The 21750-nt window shown below is 47.4% G+C and overlaps 1 protein-coding gene across 1 annotated transcript; it reads right to left on the bottom strand.

Annotated features, from left to right (window-relative positions):
- Positions 1–5069: 5069 nt before the first annotated feature.
- Positions 5070–20342, bottom strand: Cpt2 (carnitine palmitoyltransferase 2). Its single transcript, XM_038335468.1, has 5 exons — positions 20035–20342; positions 13426–13506; positions 11266–11372; positions 7845–9149; positions 5070–5662 (listed from the first exon to the last, which is right to left on the bottom strand). Exons 1-5 carry the CDS (start codon positions 20184–20186, stop codon positions 5331–5333), a joined length of 1977 nt encoding a protein of 658 aa, XP_038191396.1. The 5' UTR covers positions 20187–20342; the 3' UTR covers positions 5070–5330.
- Between the last annotated feature and the right edge of the window lie 1408 nt (positions 20343–21750).

Genomic DNA, 21750 nt, shown 5'->3' with positions numbered 1-21750 from the left:
AAACTAGAAGTATGCAAAGTCTTTTCCCCTCAAAGCTGGTCCTCAGCAAGACCATACCTCTTAAATGTCCCCGAACAACACTACCAATTGGATGCTGACAGCAGCTGGTACCAGGGACTGGGGTGTTGCTGTGACAGGCCTATGTATTTGTTTGGAGGAATTTAGACTATGGTACTTGGGTTTGGAAAGCAGTGGAATGCTTTAAGCACTGCTTAAAGGGCCGTACTAGTAGGAGCATGGAAGACAGCAGTGCTGAGAGTATTTGAACTATGTAGGGCTCACTCGAGGTTTCAGAGGGAAAGAATTTGAGTACGTTGCCTACAGGTCATTCATGTGATATTCTGGTAAAGAAAGTGGCTGCCCTTTGATGTTTTTTCTAAAGAGTTTGCCTGAGGCTAAAGTGGAGAGTTTTGGATTAATTTGTTGGCAGAAGAAATCTCAAAACAGCCTGGTATATAGACTCTGTCATGTGGATATTAGTGGTAATGCTAACGAAGATTTATAATGAAAAGGAGAAAGCTGAGCAGGATAATCACAAAAAGTAAATTTTGAGGAGAAAAAGAGCACCAGGATGTGGAATGGAGCTAAATCCTATGTCCAAGGAGATAAACAGATTAATAAATGGATTAAAGGGAGTGGTGACCTCAGGGCAAGATCCCACCCAGCTAAGTTTCCAATGTATAGAAAGAAACTAAAGAAAAACTTAGATCCAAGTGGGGAGGGACATGCTTTTAATCCCAGCACTTAAAAGGCAGAGGCTAGTGGATCTCTGAGTTTGAGGCCAGCCTGGTCTACAGAGCAAGTCCAAGGACAGCCAAGCTTAGTCAGTGAAAGACAAAAAGCTGGTGAAGGTGTAATTGCATGGGGGAGTGCATGCTCCAACTCCAGCAAGCAGCAGAATTTAGCAGCTTTGGCCACGTGATTCTGGGTTTAGAATTAGGGGTAGAAGAAAGGAGATATGGAATAAGGCTGCTGAGGCCAGGGATGTGTCAGGGGTGTCCTGAATGGAGGTCTAGTAGAGAGGCTGTGTGTCAGGGGTGTCCTGAATGGAGGTCTAGTAGAGAGGCTGTGTGTGAAGCTGTGAAGATGAAGCCTGGATTGCCTTAGAGAACCCAAATGTTAGAGATGCCAGAGTCCTGGGAGAGCTGCTAACAGGGAGTGGAACCAGAACAAGAGAAAGAAGTGTGTCACAATCAACAAAGCAGAATGGAGCTGGAGATCTGAAGAGCATTTTGACAGCAGACATGGGGATGCAATTCGGAGTTTGCCCAGCTGGTTTTGGCCTTGCTTTGGTCCAGTATTTCCTTGCTATGCTCCTGTCCCTATATTTTGGAATGGTAATATAAATCCTGTGCTATTGTATGTTGGAAGTGCGTAATCTGCTTTTTATAGGAGATTACAATTAAGAGATTGCATGAATCTCAGAACTGACTTTGAACTTTAGAACAATGTTCAGACTGTGATAGACTATTGGGACTTTTGAAGTTGGACTAAATAAATTTTGCATTATGATATTGTTATAAGCCAAAGAGTGGAATGTTTTAGTTTGAACGTAATGGGTCCCCATAATCTCATAGGGAACCGCACTATTAGATGTGGCTTTGTTGGAGTGGGGATGGCCTTTTGGAGAAGCGTGTCACTGTGGGGACAGGCTTTGAGGTTTCATATGCTTAGGCTATCACCCAGTGTTATCAGTGGACTTCCTGCTGCCTTCTGGTCAAGACACAGCACTCTGCTCCAGCACCACATCTGTCTGCACCCCGCCATGCTCCCTGTCATGATGATAAAGGACTGAACCTCTGAAACTGTAAGCGAGCCACCCCATTTAAAAGTTTTCTTTATAAGAATTGCCATGGTCATGGTATCTCTTCACAGCAATAGTAGCCCCAACTAAGACAGGGACCAAATATTCAAATGCCAGAGACTAAAGGGGGATATTTTTCATTCAAACCACAGAGTGGGAACAGCCTAGGTAATGCATGCTGTGTGTAAAAGACTGGGATGCTAAGCAGTCTAATGAGATTCCACACAACACTCACTAGGGTCTGGAGATCACCCTGTGAGATGCAGTTGTGCAAAAAGTAGGGATTTAACCAGGAGAGAGACACTAGGGAGGGGAGGGGTAGGGGCATCAAAACAAGCACATCCACCGGTCAACTGGGCATCATACACTGTTTTCCTCATACCTGGTTCCCTCAATAGAGCCTGGCCCTCCTCTGTTGTCCTCTGGCCCTTGATATCCTTGGAGACCTCCAGGAACCCAGTCCGTCAGAGACTGAGTCCCTTGTACTGCCTCAGGCCATGCAGCTTGTCTCAGGACTGACTGTGCTTCTACTGCTCAGTTTCCCTACTTCTGCAGCACTCGGACTGATCTCCATCGGCTCCCATGTCACCGCCTCACAAGCCAGGCTGCTAGAGATTCTTTCATTGCTTGTTTAAAGCTATTCTAGCAGTTCCAGTGTGGAATAGCCTTTGATTATCACGGTCTTTTACTCCAGACCACTGTTTAGACCCCTGTCTGCATGCTGGATAACAAGATTTTCCCTTCTCAAAGGTCAGACTCGTGGAGTATCTTTGGTTGCTAATGGGTCACTTCCTCCTTATTGTGACCATATTCCTCCCAGGGGTCCAGGTTTGGGGGTTCCAGGAGGGGCTCTGTTTACTAGCCCTCTTCCTCTTTTGGCTCCTTAGTCATAGAAAACAATCAACACCTCCATTTTCCTATCTGTTTTATCCAATATTCCTGCTGAGTCAGAAATGCTAATGTCAAAGCCATGAGACTCATGTTCCTTTCTTATTGTCACCCCCCCCAACACACACATCCCCAGTCTCCCTCTGGACTGTCCTGGTCCTGCCTCGCATGGATCTTTTATTACCATAGCAACTGCTTGCTGATACCTCCATCCCTGGTGTGCTACTCCTAGGGCTTGCAATGCCTGTTGTAGACCTTTGGCAGGTCTCAAAACATCTCCATACGTCCAGCTGAGACCCTGCCCGGCAGGCAGGCACAGCACTCCATGCCACCTGGAGGAAGCCTGCCATCCTGGGATTTCCTGCACTGACAGCTCCTGCCCTGCTGGCCACACCTTCATTACACATCTCGCTAATTTTTGCACTGCCCATGCCTGGACCACTCTTCCCACAAAGCCCTGTAGGAAAATACCACCATATCAAAAATTCCTCCATAAAGTACCCTGTTTTAGTGAGGGTTTTTATTGCTGTGAAGAGACACCATGGCCACAGCAACTCTTACGTATAAAAACATTTAATTGAGGTGGTGGCTTACAATTTGGAGGTTCAGTCCATTATCATCATGGTGGGGAGCATGGCAGCGTGCAGGCAGACATGATGGTGACTAGTTCTTGATCGGAAGGGAACAGGAAGTGGACTGTAACACGAAGTGAAGTTAAGAGACCTAAAAGCCTGCCCCCACAGTGACACACTTCCTTTAACAAGGCCATACCTCCCAATAGTGCCATTCTCTATGAGTTATGGTGACCAATTACATTCAAACTACCATATACTCCCACCCCAATCACACAACTCTACTTCATCTGCTGTCTCACTCCTTAACATCATAGACACCATTGCTCTTCCCCAAATCATCCCATGCTGTTGTATCCTGCTGACTATGCCAAGTGTTGCTAAAATGCACTCCCAGGAGAACTGTAAGCCACCCTACCTAACCCCTTCTCCTAAGGTCCCAGTGACAAACTGAAGCACAAGTCCACCAAAATGCACTCTGAGGAACTAATGAGTTTCTTGGGCTTCCTTATAGCACACAGGTGAGGGGTTACTTACAGGAGTGGGCACTTCTCCCCTAACTGGCCACAGCTGGAAAGCTCTGCCCGACAGAGATCAGAGCACCACCCCACTCTACCCCAGTCTTCCCTGGCCTATACAGCTCAGTCTCAACTTCTGGCCCATCCCCCTGTGACCACATAACCAGCAGCTGCCCTCACCAGGATGGACCATACCCTCTCAAACTGAGGGCCAAAATAAATCTTTGCTCAAGTTGCTTTTTATCACAACGACAAGAAGAACTATGACATCACCCAAAGTGCCATTTTATCCTGAGTCTAAGACAAGAAGAAAGGCTCAGGAGAGTGACAAGGACACTGGGCACTGATATCAGCATGCACCAAGGTGTACTGCAATGCCATCCCCCTGAACTAAGCGTTAAGTATAATTTTCAGCCTTCCACGATTCAGTGGTGCATGAGTCTTAACCAACAATGCTACAGGAAACTAGGTATTCAAATGCAGTCAGAAGCTCCCCAGAAAACAGGTAAGAATTGGCAAACATCCCAGCAGACCATGCAGAGCACCTATGTGCCAGGAACTTCACCCAAGGTATAGCTAATCCTGATATAAACATCTCACTATGGAAACTAGAAAGAAGATTAAATGAGGGAATGAATAAGAAGTGATTCATGAGGGACCTATTTCAGAATTCCAATCTCTGCTGTACCAAGAACTCAGTAGGATGCCACTGGAGACAATAAGATTATATACAGACAAAAGACATACACGCACGCACACACACACACACACACACACACACACAGGAACGGGAATTCCTGGGATAAAGAGATGGCTCTGAGGTTAAGAACACGTGCTGTTCTTCCAGAAGACCCAAGTTCAGTTCCTAGCACCCATATCAGACAGTTCGTTATCGCTGGTAACTCCAGTCTCAAGGGGTCTGGCGCCTCTGCCTCTGTGAGCACACACTCACAGGCACACAGCCACACACAGACTCTCAATTAAAACAAATAAAAATAATTTTTAAAAAATGGAATGTCTCATCTGGCTAGAAAGGAATAAAATTAAGTAGTTTTCCAAGCCATGCGAAGAGCTTCTGTTGCTACTGGCCTGCCAGAAGCAGCAGGTTAGTCCACGCCTTAGGAAGCAGTGCGTTCAAACAGACTGTACCCCAGAGACTGGAGCAAGCTTACAGATAAACAGGACCCATGCCACCCAAGGCTGGGATCCCAAGGCCACTGATCATGCTGCTGGAAAATTCTTTGAGGAATTAGGAAACAAGGTGAGGGAGAAAAAAGGAACCGTGTCTCCAAGCAACAACTGAGTTTTATTTCTGTTTAAACAATAAATACACGAGTTAGTTTTCCAAACCTTGTCTCCTGAACAAAGGGCTTTAAGTGGCAATAATCTCTCATGATCTTCAGCTGGAATCTTCCAGCTCCTACCTGCAGCACTGACTGTTCAAGCACCTTGGGACTAGCTTTGTTAAGCGCAAAATAGTACCTACCGGCTACATGGACACCCATGTTCATGATGAGGAAGAATGGAGGCTTTTCACCCACCGAGAAGCTAAGTTTTGATGGCCTTGCCTTCTAAGGTGTCGAACATGTCTTCTAAGCACTTCTGGACACAGTGGAGGAACTCCCGGGCATTGCGCCCTGAGTAGGAGGAGACATTGCAGCCCATCCAGTCATCATGAACAAGATATGCAATGCCAAAGCCATCAGGGACCACAGGGGCAAAGCCACCAATGCTCACTGCTGGGCTGTTCAGAGTGCTCGTGGACAGGATGTTGTGGTTTATCCGCCCGTATGCAGGATCCAGGTACAAATCGGGTAAGGTGATCCCTCTGGCTGTTGCCAGATACCGTAGAGCAAACAAGTGTCGGTCAAAGCCCTGGCCTGTCGGAGACAAAATGGAAAGCCAGAGCCTTAGACTCTCCCCAGTGAAGAGGACAGGAGCAAAGCCCCCACCACGGTAGGAACCATTTTCACACAAGAGTGGGACAAGGGTCTTTTCTATCCCTGCACACATGCCTCTAGCTCAGCATAGGGCAGGCCACTCCAGAATGCCTTAAAACCACATTCTCAGCTGTCGACAGACAGGCTAAACACGAGCCTAAGTGAAAGCTGCTAAAACACTGACTTGTTAGATGCCTGGAATCCCAGAACTGGGAAGCTGAGGTAGGAAGATTGCAAGTTCAAGGGTGGCATGGACAACATGGCAAAACCATGTATTAAAAACAAACAGAAGGCCACGCGTGGTGGCACGCACCTTTAATATCCCAACATTCAGGAGACAGAGGCAGGAAGAGCTCTGTGAGTTCAAGGCCAGCCTCTTATACATAGCAAGTTCCAGGACAGCCAGGACTACATAGAGAGGCCCTGTCTCAAAAAACAAACAAACAAGGGCTGGAGAGTTGGCCCAGTTGAGAATTTGTTGTTCTTACAGAGGACCCAGGTTCAAGTCTCAGAATGCACATGGTGGCTCTTAACTGCCTATAACTCCAGTTCCAGGAGATATGGTGCTCTCTTCTGACCTCCACAGACATCAGGAATGTGCATGGTGCGCATGCATACATGCAAGCAAAACACTCACACATATAAAGTAATAAATCTAAGAAAATAAACAAAAAGACTAAATCAGCCAATCAGAGTCAAGATGGTAGGAGCGATGTGAAGAGAACAACGGACTTCACAACTGAAACAAAGCTCAATGGGTAAGGCCCTGGGTTGGTTCCTCAACAACACACACACACATACACACACACATATACACATACACACACATATGCAATAATACACCCATGTTGGGAGCTGTGAATCCCCCAGATCCTGAATTTCTGGTAAACAACTTGTAATGTTTGCAGCTGCTCTGAGCACGAGGCCCTCAGGAGTTCCTGATGGCAGGAGAGTGGTTTCTGGTGGGTTTGGCTGGGGCATGGCTATCAGTTAAGGATCTCTATATAAGCGGCTCTGGTACACAATAAAGGGGGCGTTCCTGTTTCAAGGATGACCCGTGTCTCTCTCTGTCTGTGAGTCTTTGTGTGTTTCAATCTCCAGCCCCTTGCCCGGTTCACGAACTGTATGGTAGGTAGCACATAGAGTGCAGACAGGCGTGGTGTGCTATACACACACACATGCACGCACGCACACACACACAATACACCCACATACACAATACACAAACATACACACACACACACACACACACACTGGGTTTGTTCTTCAAAAGACACATGCACACGGGTACACAGGGGGGGAAAAGAAAACTGGGGTAAAACTCAAAGTTCCTGTGTAAAAGACTAAATGGGAGGAACAAAGTGGAAAAAGCATCTATCTGGGGTTTTGATCTCAGCCTTGTATAACACTGTGCCAATGGGGCTTAGCTTCCTGACTTCAAAATGGAGAAGGAATAACTAGATGTCTTGGGTACCTCTTAGTCACAGGACTCTGTTAAGGGCTACAGAACAGGACTAGGCTATGAGATCCTCTTCAGAACCTGAATTCTTGACCTTAAAACTGTGATGAGTGGGCCTGGAGAGAAGGCTCAGTGGCTACGAGCACTGGCTGCTCTTCCAGAGGTCCTGAGTTCAAATTCCAGCAACCACATGGTGGCTCACAGCCATCTGTAATGAGATCTGGCGCCCTCTTCTGGCATGTGGGCATACATGGAGGCGGAATGTTGTATACATAATAAATAACTTTAAAAAAATGTGATGAGCTTCTAAGATGACCTATTTACAGAGCCAACACTGCAGCTGAGGTGAAGTAAGAGGGCAGACTTAGAAACCCTAAACTGCCAAAAATGCGTCCATGACCAGGAAGGGGCAGGAGAACAACAGCTGAAAGTGACCTGAAATGGGGAGAAAGTTCTCCATAGCTGCTCAGAAGCAGATTCTGATCCCTAGTGGCTGTTCTGGCTGTTCAGACCTAGCTAGGGTAGGAAAACAAACAAACACATTTTGGGAGCTGAGAAGTGGATTAAACCAAGTAATGGGTAGGGATCAGCTGCGGGTGGAATATTATTACCAGGGCTCGCAGAGGGCAACAAGACCCAGTGTGCTCCCTGCCCATGCCTCACCCATGGCTGCTTCCTTGGTCAGCTGGCCGTGGTATTTGGAGCACTCTGCCACCATGTGCTGAAGCTCGCCTACACTGTGCTTGGAGGGCTGCTTGACAAAGGCCTCGGAGCACCTCTTCGTGAAGATGGAGGCTGGGCGGATGGTCTCGGTGCGGCCGTGCTTGAAGGCTGCGGTGCTACAGGACTCATAGGTAGCCACTGTCTGGCCGTATTGTCGCAGGAAAGCCATCTGGAAGGCCAGCTGGGCCACCGCATCAGGGCTCAGCTTCTGTTTCTTCAAGAATTCCTTGCCACCCCTATGAAACTGAATGGAGTCAATGGTGAGGGTTTTCATGGTGGCATCAAACTTTTCCTTGGCGGTGGTGATACCAGCCTTCACAGCATCGCTCAGCTTAAAGCTGAGTTTCTGCACAGACACAGAGGAGTTGGTGGTGGCTGGCTGGCTCCGGGGGTTAATGGCAGGGGTCTGAGTGCTGTCTTTGAACACTTCGTTGAAAAACCGAAGCACCGCTACACCATCCCCCCACGCATGCTCAAAGTTGACCGCAGCAGTGCCATCCTTGGCTACAATGAGGTTAAAGGACTTATCAAACCAGCGGTTTATGCCGTCACCATGCAGCATGGTGTGAGACAAATGGGTAACGTCCTTCACCGGGAAGTCATCTAGGCAGAGGCAGAACACCGCAGAGTCCACTTTCTTCAGTGTTTCCTCGTTGCCACCATGCACCAGCTTCTGTCTGAGCTCTGCCCAGACATCTCGGTTCTCAGTGGTCAGATATGCCAGAGGGAACTCGGGCACAGGGCTGTTGTCTGAGAGAATGTATTTTAGATGTGCCTGAATTTCTGAGGGGCTCACAATGTTCCCATCTTGATCGAGGACATCAAAAATGTAGAAATTTCCTTTTCTTAGGACCAGGAGGTGTCTGGCCTTGGTATCAGTAAAAAGTTCATCACGGCTGGGTTTGGGTAAACGAGTTGAATTGAAAAGCCGAAAATACTGGGACATATCCAGGGGATACGCATTGACCAGGTAGGCTCCATACCAGGACAGGGAGGAAGGAACAAAACGTATGAGTCTTTTGAAGGTATCAGTGTCACTTTTGGCAGGGTTCAAGTGGAATACTTCTGGCTCTAGAAGGCCAGCCCGAAGTGTCTTCAGAAACCGGACAGCAGACACAGTCATGTTGGTTGCCCGGGTGAGCTGGTCATTATACTCAGACTTTGGGTCCGGATTGAAGGCCATAAATGGATTAAAGTTTAAAACAACAGAGTCTCGAGCAGTTAAATACATATCAAACCAGGGGCCTAAAAAAAGAGAAAACATAAAAAGCTAAGGCAATCCCCAAAAATAAAACTTAAGAAGGAAAAGAATTCCAGCTCAGGTAGAGGAAACAACATCAACTTCAAGCAGGCGATTGCATTTGGCTGCACAACAATGCGTGAAAGATTAGCAGGATCGCACAACACAAGGTCTTAGGCATTCGGATTCTGTCACTTTCCATAATGGTCTGAGGTTCATCCAGGCTGTACATCGGTTCTTCTACTACTGAGTAACGCTCCATCATATGGCTATGGCACCTTTTGCTTATGCATTCATCAGTTAACAGACATCAGGATGCTTTTCACCACTTAGTTAAGCATGCTAGTCCTATGAACTTGTATAATCAAGTTTTGTGGAGACATATGTTCTTGTTTCTTTTTAATAATTTATTTAATTTTATTTTATATGCATCGGTGTGAAGGTATCAGATCCCCTGAAACTGAAGTAATAGACAGTAGTAAGCTGCCATGTGGGTCCTGGGAATGGAACCTGGGTCCTCTGGAAGAGCAGCCAGTGCTCTTAGCTGCTGAGCCATCTCTTCGGCCCCCTGCTCTCATTTCTTTTAAAGATATACATAAGCTAGGCAAGGCTCTGCTAATAAGCCTTTTTAATTTCTTATTTTATTTTATTTTGTTTTATTTTATTTTTTCTGAGATAGGGTCTCTCTACGTAGTTCTAGCTGTTCTGGAATTCACTATGTAGACCAGGCTGGCCTTGAATTTACAGAGATCCACCTGCCTTTGCCTCCCATATGCTGGGATTAAAGGTATGTGCAACCATGCCTGATTTTTTTGAGGAATACCCACGAGCCCTGAATGAGAGCTCCAATTCCCACACCCTCAAAGGCAACTGTTGGCTGGGCAGTGGCAGGAACCCATGAGTCTGTATGCACCATATATGTGCAGAAACCCATGAGTCTGCATTCGTATGTGTGCACCATATGTGTGCAGGAACCCAAGAGGCCAGAAGAAGGGGTTGGATCCCCGGGACTAGGGCTACGAGTAGCTATGAGCTGCCTCACATGGGTAATCATAACCAAACCCAGTTCCTGTACAAGGGCAGTAAGAGCTCATAACTGCTAAGCCATCTCTCTAGCCTCCTATTTGGTTCTTCAAACTGTGTATGTATAATAGATAAATTATAAACTATGGGCCAAGAAAATGGCTCAGTGGGTAGAGAGCTTGCTCTCAAGCCCAGCAGTCGAAATGGCCCTAGGCGTCCACATGGTAGGAGGAGAGAATTCACTTCTGGAATCTGTCCTCTCACCTCCACATGCATGCTAGGGCCACAAACCCTCACCAAAAATAAACAAATGTATAATTTTTAAGAAACTATATTATTACAGATAGAGTTGCAATCCCAGCTACTCAAAGCAGAGGCCAACCTGGATTACAGAAAGGATTACAACCTGGATCTCAAAAACAATAAAAGTCTCTTTCTTTTTCTTTTTTTCTTTTCTTTTTTGTTTTCTCAAGACAGGTTTGGGGTGTGTGTGTGTGTGTGTGTGTGTGTGTGTGTGTGTGTGTGTCCTGGAACTAGCTCTGCAGATCAGACCTGCCTTGAACTCACTTGCCTCTGCCTCCCAAGCACGGGAATTAAAGACATGCACTACCACCACCCAGCCAATAAAACATTTTTTAATTTAAAAAAAAAACACCTAAATTTTAAAAACGTGTAAGGATAGGTGTGGACACCTATTCTTTCAAAACCCAGCCTGGACCACAAAGGAAGTGTCTGCCAGTAACAAAATGTAATGGAACAAGAACATACCGGAGGAGTGCCGGAGCCAGAAGCAGGCAGGTTGGCTGAAGCACGATTTGTATCAGAGAGTTACTGAGATGAGAGTTTGGGGGACAGTTAGGCCAGGGAAGGAACAGAATGACCCTCACGACAACAGGACTGACTCCCATCGTTTTCGGAGCAAAGAACCAACAAAGTTCTGTCTCAACCCTCTGTAGAGCAAAGACAAGCCGCTGGTCGAGCATGGACGCAAGCTCGCACCATCTTAACCTCACACAGAGCCTCCCTCCAGGTACTTCTGGAAGGGGAGGAGTTGAGAAGACGCCTCTGTGGACCGATGGCGCCCCGCCCCCAACCCACCTGAGATGTAGCTGGTGTGCTTATTCTGCTTGTCCTGGGCAAGCAGATGCTCATGCAGTTCCTTCCCGATGCCGTTTTCAAAACTCTTGCAAAATTCTTCTGTTTTCCTGCAATGTCCAAAAATAGAGATAAAACAGTGGGGAATACATGATTTTCAGGTTCCTGGTCAGGAATTCACAGTCTGGGTCCCCAACAGAATATCCCAGAATCTGGGAATAGATCAGGAAGTTTCTGAGGAGAACACAAATCAGCCTAAGGTGAACACACCTAGGGAACCAGGAAGATCAAAAGTGAAGGACACTAGCCCTCTCCAGCACGTGGCTCTGGCAGGCCTTGTCCTTCTCCCCGATTCCCTCTGCCTTGCCGAGAACCCTTAGATTACATTCCTAAAGCTAGACCCCAAGGTCTATTCCCTAATTTAGCCACTTCCTTCTCCTGAGGCTGACCACCAAAGCCCATCTATCAAAGTATTCAAGTCCAGTTATCAAAAGCCTCCTTTGGCTCACCTAATTAACATGCCCAGTTAAAATCAAACATCACATCCTAACACGGGGTTTCCCCTTTTACCAGTATAAACTGCCATTTTCCTGTGTGCCACATCTGTCTCCTGTCTATGCAGAGGCAGTCCTTTGTCCCTCTGCCCCCTCTCCCTGTCCCCTTCCCCTTCTCCCTCATCCTCTATCTCTTGTCTTGGTCTCTTATTCCCTGCCCTTTGTCCTTCTGGGGCAAACAAATCTCCTTGGTGGTAAGAACTTGGCCTTGGGGGTTCTTTCAAAATGTCCCTCCCAAAGCCACCCATCCACGAGGAGGTGGTTTGGCATGGGGAAAAGCTTTGGGGTCAGAAGGAGCCAAGTTTGAGCCCTAGCTTTACCACATTCAAACTGGGAGACTTTAGACAGGTTGCCTAATCTCTCCAGGTCTCAGTTTCTACCTGCATAAAAGAGAGATAATAATGCCACCTCGGGGACTTAAAAGCCATAGAGCTTAGGACTTAGGATAGAGGAAAACATGATGCAGTAACTGGAAGCCACGTTAAGTGGAACTGTAGGTGACCATTTCAAAGCAGAGGCTAGACTATGAACCATTCATCTGTTTCTTTCACTGTGCAGTCAAGGGCTCTGTGACTCTAAAGAATCTCGGAAAATTCCCAGTGTGGGAAACAGCACCGATTACACTAGGCTACAAGGCTTCGCTGTGATCCACATTCTAACAATGCCTAAGGCTCGCTTCAGAGTTCATGCCATGCTGGTTTCCTAAGAACACTCTAACAATAGGATTTTACCACACGTGTTGGCGCACGCCTTTGATACCAGCACTCTGGAGGCAGAGGCAGGCAGACATCTGTGAGTTCAAGACCAGCCTGGTCTACACAGTGAGTTCAGGACATCCAGGGCTATGTACAAAGACCCTTAATCAAACAACAACAAAAACAAACAGAAAACCCCAGGGTTTTGTTCTCTGGGAGTCCTGGAGGCTAGAAGCACAAAACCAAGGTGTCAACAAGATGGTGTTCTCTCTGCAGACCACGGAATAGAATCTGTTCCAGGCCCTTCTCTTGGCTTCTGGTGTTGGGAACAATCCTTGCTGTTCTTGGCTTGTGGACACATTACTCCAATCTCTACCTGAGTTCTTCATGGCTGTCACTGGGCCTCCTTTTATAAGATATCGGCTGTGTTGGATTAGAGGCTTGCCCAGTCCCAGAAGAAACTAATCTAAACTAATTACACCTTCAACAAACTGATTTCCATGTAAGGTCACATTCTGAGGTTCAAAAAGGGTAGGTTTGGGGCGCAGTAAACATCTTCAGCAAGCAGGCTCTGGTTCATCATGCAATCTTTTACGGACCTTCCTCCCCAGCACACAGGCCTCTTGGATATGATCAGTACCAGCCAGCCTGGCAGACATGCCTTCCAAGATAAATCACAAACATGCCACCTCCTGCTGAGTCTAGTTAGAGGGGCTCTCACCCCAGCTTGCTTAATCCTTTGTGAACGAAGACCTAGTTCCTGAACTTGCAAATATATAAACCAGGTTCTAGGTTCTGGGGGCCTTGTCAGGTCGCAGAGGTCCCTTGAAGTTTGGTCTGTGATCACTACCTGCTAGCCTCCCTTGAATGCTGCCTGCCTGCTAGCAAAGGTTCCCGGGATTCTCAGTGTTTACCTGAACTGGCTGTCATCCAGGAGAGGCTTCTGTGCACTGAGGTATCTTCTCATGGTGTCTTCAAGTTTGGGGATGGGCAGCCTGGGGGGAAAGCAAGGTCAGTGTGAGGCTGACAGTATGGGAAGACACCAAGAAGCGATACAAGCCAACTAGTAACTCAGGTACTGAGAAATTCATTCCCCTTAAAAACAAACAAACAAACAAACAAAAAACCAAAAAGGAAAAGCCAGTAAGTAAGCAGACAGAACTGATGGATGGGCTGGGACACGGTCAGTGGTCGAGCACTTCCCTAGCAAGCATGAGGTCCTAAGTTGACCCCAGCACCCAGTAAATAAACAAGCAATAACAGAACTGACGAGTTTACTACTGCATCAACGGTCAAGTCTATTCTAAGTACTGTAAAGTATTTTAGTGATAATAACAGATGCAAAATGGGAAAAGAGGCTATCCCAAGCATTCCTGTTTCTGGGCCATGGCTATAGTAACTGCTAACACTGTACAGCACTAAGGCCTACCCTTTGACTGCACAAACATTCCCTACCACCCAGGATGCAAAGAAAAAAAGCTTTACTTGTAAAACATTCTTGTGCATTTTATAAGAGAGAATTAAATGAGAGAAAAAACGCTGGGCGTGGTGGCTCATGCTTTTAATCCCAGCACCTGGGAGGCAGAGGCAGGCAGATCTTTGAGTTCAAGGCCAGCCTAGACTATATACAGAGTTCTAGGACAGCCAGGGCTACACGGTGAATCCCTGTCTCAGTCCAGTATGGAGGCTACATACATGGAAAGGTAGAAACTGACCACTGCGCATTCCCAGCACCGGCATCCAATCAGGAATCACCATGTGCTCAAACAGCAGCAAGGGCCCCTCTGCTGCCTCACCCGCTAGCAGTCTCCAGTCATGGCTATGATGGCGAGGATCCAGATCCGTGGTGAAATGAGGAGCAGACCGCACGGCCTCTTCTCCCATTTTAATAATTTTATTGAAAAATACAGACCCTAGTATTAACACAATAATAGCTTACTTTACTCTACCAAGATGAGATTAACAGTTATGCTTATATATAAAATACTGAACTGTATCAGTCATTCAGGAAAACTGAACCATTATCCATGAAGCATAGCTCTATTTATGATATATTACACTGCATTCAATTATTTTTGAATGCATGTTTACCTACAACTTAATAACAAAAATGAATACAAATTATTATAGCCATTATGAACTTAGATACTCCAAGTAACCATTCAGGACATGTTAGCCCCAGTGACCCCCTTTCGTGCACTGACTTCTACAGGAAGTTCCAAATACCACTTCAACTGCCCATAGCTACAAAATTTACTACTTATATTGCTTAGGCTTTAACACCAAGGGTATTAAGGAAAGCTTTTCCTTCTTTTTAAGGAAAATCTTACATCAGAGACAGCAGTGATTTCTTAAAAACAACCCTTAATAAAAACTTCTGAGTGATCAATTCTGACCTGACTGAACTTTCTTCCGCGCAATAAGGACATTTTCAGAGTAATGACTTTATTTTGAGTTACTAATTGTATAATATAGGAACTTTTTGTTGCTGTGACGAAAGTCCTAAGCAAAATAAATTAGAGGAAGAGAGACTTGTTTGGGCTCGCTCCAGGAGAGCTCCTGAGATGGACCCTTACTTGGAACATCTGTCGGTTTCTGCACTGAATAAACACTCCCGCCAGGGCCTGTCCAGCCACCAGCATGGTGTTGTTGAGTATGAAGTCACCAACATGGTAATGCTATCTTAGAGGGAAGACCCTTTCCACTTGGAATTTTTCCTGTAGAATTTTTTCCCTGATCACTACTGGTACATGGGCCAACACAGGGAAAGCTTTTGATAAGTTTATGTTGGATGAATTAGCTTATTAATTTCTCTTCCACCCAGCCTTAGTCTGTTTTATGCTGTTACAGCAATACAAGGCGATATGATGTCATTTACAAAGAGAAACTTCTCACACTCTAGAGGCTGAGGAGTCTGAGAAGGCTTGACTTTTCTTATTATTTAGAGTCAGGATCTCACCATATAGCCCTAGGTGGCCTAGAACTCACAGAGATCCACCTGCCTCTGCCTCCCAAGTGCTGAGATTAAAGGTGTGCACCACTGCACCTGGCAGAAAACTAGACTCTTGCAGGTCATCTGCGTGATAGAAGGTAGCAAGACAGGGTCCACAAAAGGCCAAACCTGCTTCATCGTTAGAACTCATGACAACCCTCTTGCCTCGGTCTCCCAAGTGCTGAGATTACAGAGGTGAGCCACCATGCCAGTTCAAACTCACTTTGTATTATGACAAAGTGAGTCTCTCAAGAATAGCTTCCTCCCAGAAGAGGAACCCACTCTCCTGGATTTACCTCTATCAGATTTAGTGGAAGGAGCCAGCAAGAGAGCTCAGTGAGTAAAGGCATCTACCGCCACGCCTAATGAGCTGGATTTGATCCTCAGGGACCTGCAATTTGTCCTCTGACCTCCACATAACCACCACAGCACAGGAATGCCCATGTAGCACAGGCGTGCACTTGTGTTCACACACACAAATAAGTAGTTTTATTTTTTTAGTTTAGTGGCAGTTCTTACTTATTTTTCCCCTCACCAGACTGTGAGACCATTAATGGATGCTTGGAATTGTTATCATATAGAAGATACGGTTAAAAACTCTGTCCCCTAATCCCATGGGTTTTGACATCATCTATCTTTCTTCCCCCATCTCCCCTCACCCTAAACATTCGCGTCTTCTCTGGTCTGTATCTATCCCAACAGTTTATTACTCCAACTGGACTATTTCAGCCTTTACAGATTCCTCCAGGCAGGAATAAGGAGTGAAACTGAGGACTGGAGAGGTGCCTCAGAGGTTAAGCGCACTGGCTGCTCTTCCAGAGGTCCTGAGTTCAATTCCCAGCAACCACATGGTGACTCACAACCATCTGCAGTGAGATCTGGTGCCCTCTTCTGGCCTGGAGGTGTACATGCAGGAGGAATATTGTATACATATCTTTAAAAAAAAGAGTGAAACTGAGCGCAGCACGATCTTGGCAACTGTGTTTATTCTCTTTAGACACAGTATGGCACACTGGAAAACGTACGAATGTTGACAGTCGACAATCCTGATTTCGAACATTAAGTCACCCTCCAGAAGGACAATCAAGGATACAGTGGGTGTTAGGCAGAATGGGATGTGTCAAATTAATGGCAGGGCTTGAGTTGAAAGGGTAATGAAATGAATTCGACAGTGGTGATGGTTGTGCAATGCTATGAATATGCCAAAAATTATATACTTGGAAACAGTGAATTCTGGGCTGGCAAGAAGACTCAATCAAGAAAGTGCTTGCTTCACAAGTGTGAGGATCCAAGTTTGAGCCCCCAGAACCCACTTTTTGTCTTTCCAATAGTCTCTGTGTAATATCCCTGGTTGTCCTGGATCTCGCTTTGTAGACCAGACTGGCCTCAAACGCACCATGATCCAACTGCCTCTGCCTCCGGAGGGCTGGGATTAAAGGCGTGCGCCACCACCACCCAGCTTATAATGACTGTTTTTAATTGTCAACTTGACACATTCGAGTCACAAGGGAGTGATTTCAATGAGGAACTGTCTGAGTTGGGCTGGCCTTCAGGCACGCCTGTGAAGAATTTTCTTAGTCTGGTTAAGTGCAGTGGGAAGACCCACCCTGAGTGTGGATTTACGGCCTCCTGAAAGAGGTTTGGGTGAAAACTATGGCTCACATGCTGGCTGCCCCTCTGCAACCCTGAGGAGGAAACCTGCTTGAGAATGAAGTTACACAAATAAAGAGGTCAGCAAGAAGGAAAACTGCATCATGTGGATCCTTGAAGTCTGTGTGAGCTCATAGATCTCGGGTTACTTGAGCCAGTTTAACTGGACTTTCTGCAACACGTACCCTTATTATAACAATTTTCTTTTTATAGAGTGTTCACCAACCATTCTTCCAGTAACACGATCAAGATGGAGAGCACTTTGGTCTCTAGGTACCACTCTGGTTTCCTCCACATGCTCAAGAAACACTAGAGCTGGCTGCCAGTATACAGCAGTTCCTTTGGCTCCTGTGGGCGATTCACCAGGGCCTGGAGAGATACTCGCAGCAATTTTATCTTAGTGTTGTCCTGTCCACCCTAGCCCCATCTAATAGTCGTTTGCCTTAATAAAGGTTAAGGGAAAATGCTAGGCAGATTTCTCTCCTGGGTAAGCTACTGAGTCACCTGCTCTCAAACCTGGTCTGCCTCCCAAGAGCGGGGACACTGGCATTCTTCCTACAGGAACGCAGCTATAAGGCCTTCCCTGCCTACAGGACCTAGTTACAGCTGGGAGAGTGTTCTCAAGAGTCAGTTAGGGGTAAAGTTACTCTGGAAGTCAAGAAGACTGGCCTGGAAGACATGCCTTTGGGGCTCACAAATTATTTTCAGCCCGTTACCCTAGTGGCCAGGTAAACCCTGCCTCTCTTGCCTCTCTGCCCATCTTGTGCTGAACACCTGCTGTCACGGGAGGTGGTTATAAGAAAAGCAACCCAAACGGGCATTTGTTATGGATCTAATACAGGCAGTTGGGAGCTGCTGGATGTCGGTGCTGGGAGTCGAACTTGGGTCCTCTGGAAGAGCAGCATGCACTCTTAACCACTGAGCCATGAGTTACACACATCTTAGTATATACAGGAACAACAAGACCAACAACACTCAAAAAAAAAAAAAACCAAGCAAAGGATAATCCAAGGGCTCCTACTAGAAAGAGTCCAAGGCGAGTGAGGCTAAAGGAAGCAGGGACGAGAGAGGAACAGAATGGGGAGTGACAATGACCCCCGTCCCTGGCATCGTATCTCAAGGGCCTCCTAACAGTCCAAAGACCTGCGTGCTGCCATTCACCTCACAGATGACTGTGGCAGTTACGGAATCTGAAACAAAGTTCCACCAGAGGTCAAGGGCAGGGTTCCTTGCCAAGTGTGACAGTCAAAGAGAATGCATTTTACTACCCAGAACTGCTGACACAGAAAGCATCTCCTCTAACTCCACTCTCGATGAAGCACCAGGAAGTTTGGCTGCTTGCTCCATGGGGTGGGGGATGGGGGGGAGTAGAGTAGTAATGTGTTCTTTTGGTTTTTGTTTTTTGTTTTTTTTTTTCAAGACAGGGTCTCACTATGTACCTCTGGCTGTCCTGGAACTCCCTATATAGATCAGGCTGCCTTGAGCTCAGCCAGCCTCCACCTTCTGAGTGCTGGGATTAAAGGCACTGTCCACTACACCTGACTAGTACACTTCAGGCCCTTACAGATGTTTGTGCTGTGGACGGAACTAAATCGTCGTTATTGAACTAAATTATCTTGAACATTCCTAACAGTTTCCCAAGTCCAATCTACCAACAATCCATCTGGTCTTAAACCTGGGTGAGGCTCAGGCCTCAGAGTCAGAACTATCTGACTCAGCCAATGAAAACAGGCCCTCCAGAGCCCTCACCTTTCCCCTACATACTGGTGCCTGTGCACAAAGGCTGGTCAGGAGAGGCCAGGCCACACCCCTCAGCCCACAACAGCAAAGACCCTTTTTCTCCCCCCCCCCCAGCCTCCTGCTGAGTTCAGGTACCCTCGCTGCAGTTTGTCGTACACGTTTGCATGCTGCAGGCTCTGCTGAGACAGCACGGTGGGCAGACGACACCGGGTAAATAACCGCTCGATGTGGGGAGAACACAAACCCCACAGCGGGGGATGATACCTTGGTACAATGCTTGTCTTTTCCTGGATGGAGCAGGAGCCCTGACCTCCCTTTCCTGGATAGGAGGACCCCTGGCACCTGGGCCAGAAGGGCAGTGAGAAGCGATTTTGAGACAGGTTTGGCGCTTGGTTCGGGAAATAGTGAGTGCAAAGAAGACAGTTTAGGTTTGGCTTAGAGTGAAGGCACTGCCTATTATTGGAGTAGATCTGACAGCCCAGATCATAGCTGAGAGATCAAAGAAGAGAAACTCACGCCAGATGATTTAAGGAAGTACTGACTATGGGGGAGAGGGGCACTTATTGGGGCTATTTTGATAGGTCAGGCAGTCTGGATGAGGTGTTGGGGGCCGCCCAAAGGGGTGCTGAGGAAGGGTCCGTTTCTAGGTTAGGGCTGACCTTAGAAGTTAGGATGGGGGTGGAAATTGATAAAGGTGTGCTTGCAATGATGGAGCGCTTACAGCGCAGGATACTGGGAGAGGAGTGGGCAGAGAGGTCTCAGCAAGGGGTAAAGAAGGTGAATAGTGGAAACTGACCTGAAGGTGACCAGTGTTAGGAATTAGCTACCCGAGTTGTTATGCGGTAAAGTGTGAGCGGCTCAGGAAAGCTGTCTGAAAGATGAATGGCCAGGGAGTTTGTAGGATCTAAGATGAAACTTGTAGACGGGAGAATTGCGGAAGGGACCTTAAAGTTTCTGAGTCTTCTGAGCCAGGGAATTTCCAAACTAGGGAACGCGACTGCCTATAGGGCGGGAGGTCGAGGCGGCGGGATGGGGGGGGGGGGGGGGGGGGGCGGAGGAATGCGGTAGGGAGGAAGAGTTCAGTGCAAGTCCGAAGTGCCAGGAGTCAGGCCTGCGGCGGGGGCCAGGAGGCTGGGCTCACCTGGGCAGGCTATCCTGGTAGTGCATGGTGGGCACGATGCTGTGCTGCAGGTACTCCGCAGGCCCCGAGCCGGCACTCAGGGCCCGACTAGGGGCTCCCAGAACAAGCGCGGGGCCGCGAGGCCAGGCACGCAGCAGGAGGCGCGGCATCATCGTCCCGGGCGGCAACGGCGGCTCGGGAACGCGGCGGCTGAGGGAGTTCCTAAGCAAGCAGGCCGCTGCCCTCAAGGCCGGGGACACAGTGTCTGGGACTTAACGTCCAGTTAGTTCATCTCTGCCCACACGGGCACTTCCGGGCACAGACAGGAGGCGGCGTGAACACGCTGCCCTCTCCCAGAGCCCGCCCACATTGTGGCCACGCCCACGAGCGGGCACCGCCCACCCGAGTGGGAAGCCGGCCCTAGACACCAAGTCTGACTTCTTGTTCTGGGGGCAGCTCGGAAGCTGACCTTTCCTTTCACAGAAGTGGATAGAAATCAGAACCAGAGAAAAAGAAACGCTGAAACCTCTCATCTGGCAGACCTAAACTGGTCAAGGCTTGATCTCCAGAGACCGATAACATTCCAAACCTAAGAACACGATCAACACATTCCCCCACGGTTCTAGATTTACCGAATAGCTATGCTTATTTCACCAATGTAATTTGGTAGGCAAAATACTTCGCTCATACTAGGTCCACGCGGCGTTGCCCGAGCTTGGAGTCTTCAAAGTGAGTGGCTTCGGAATTCTGCTCAGTTGCCCTGCCCGCTCAGCTGGGCGGCGGTTTAGAAACTATTCGGCCAAGCATTGGGGAGTGCATGCTTGCACTCTGCACGAGAGGCGGTGGCAGAAAATTAGGAGTTCTAGGCTACATTCAGCTACACAGAGAATTTGAAGCCACCCTGGGCTACGTGAGACCCTGTCTTAAAACAACGGAAGTGTGGAAGAAGAATGTGCAGAAACGGGAAATAAACATCCTTTTCAGCTCTAATTTTTCAAAGGAAAAAAAAAAACAGTAACAAAACAAAACAAAAAACAGGCTCCCTACCAAGAGGAAACCCTAGTTCTCTGGCTCTAGGTGTCTTCTAGGCTCAGCCCACCTTAAGAGAGGATCCTGAAATTTCCAATTCTGACTCGAAGAGTCCTCAATTTGAACATCCCTCATCTGTCACTAAACCACCACAGACAAGGAACATATACCCTGCCCCCTGGTCTCTATCTCCTCTGTAGTTGAAGAATTAATCGGTTCTGCTACCATTTATTTTACAGGAAAAAAAAAGGGAGAGAAAAAAAGGTAGCAGACGACAGAATTATTTCGACTTGAAGCACAGCAGAATTCTATCCTGGGAGTACAGCCTTCCTTTTGTTCCAGCTCTCTGCCAGGACGCCTTAGAGCTGAGGCAGCTAAGAACCTTTCGTCTGCTCCATAAGTAGGTGGGCGGAGCCAGGAGCTGGGACACACCCAAAAGAGCGCCGGATTTGGAGTTCAGAGGACCTGAGTTTGTATCTCAGCTCTGTCCTTAGTTAAGAGACCACAAGTTGAACCGGAAGATCACTAACCAGCTCCACACTCATCAGCCTCTCTCGTGTTCACTATATCGTGACATGGGAAGAATATACAATCCTTTCTGAAAAGCCTCAATTGTCTCCAAATCGAAGCTATTTTTAGAGCCTTGGAAACTGGGGGGGGGGGGGGAGGGAAGGGGAGATAGACATCCAGACCTGTGTGAAGATACGG

This window comes from Arvicola amphibius, chromosome 6, assembly GCF_903992535.2.
Source record: "Arvicola amphibius chromosome 6, mArvAmp1.2, whole genome shotgun sequence".
Classification (NCBI taxonomy): domain Eukaryota; kingdom Metazoa; phylum Chordata; class Mammalia; order Rodentia; family Cricetidae; genus Arvicola; species Arvicola amphibius.
This window is presented reverse-complemented; position numbering and strand designations above follow the sequence as displayed.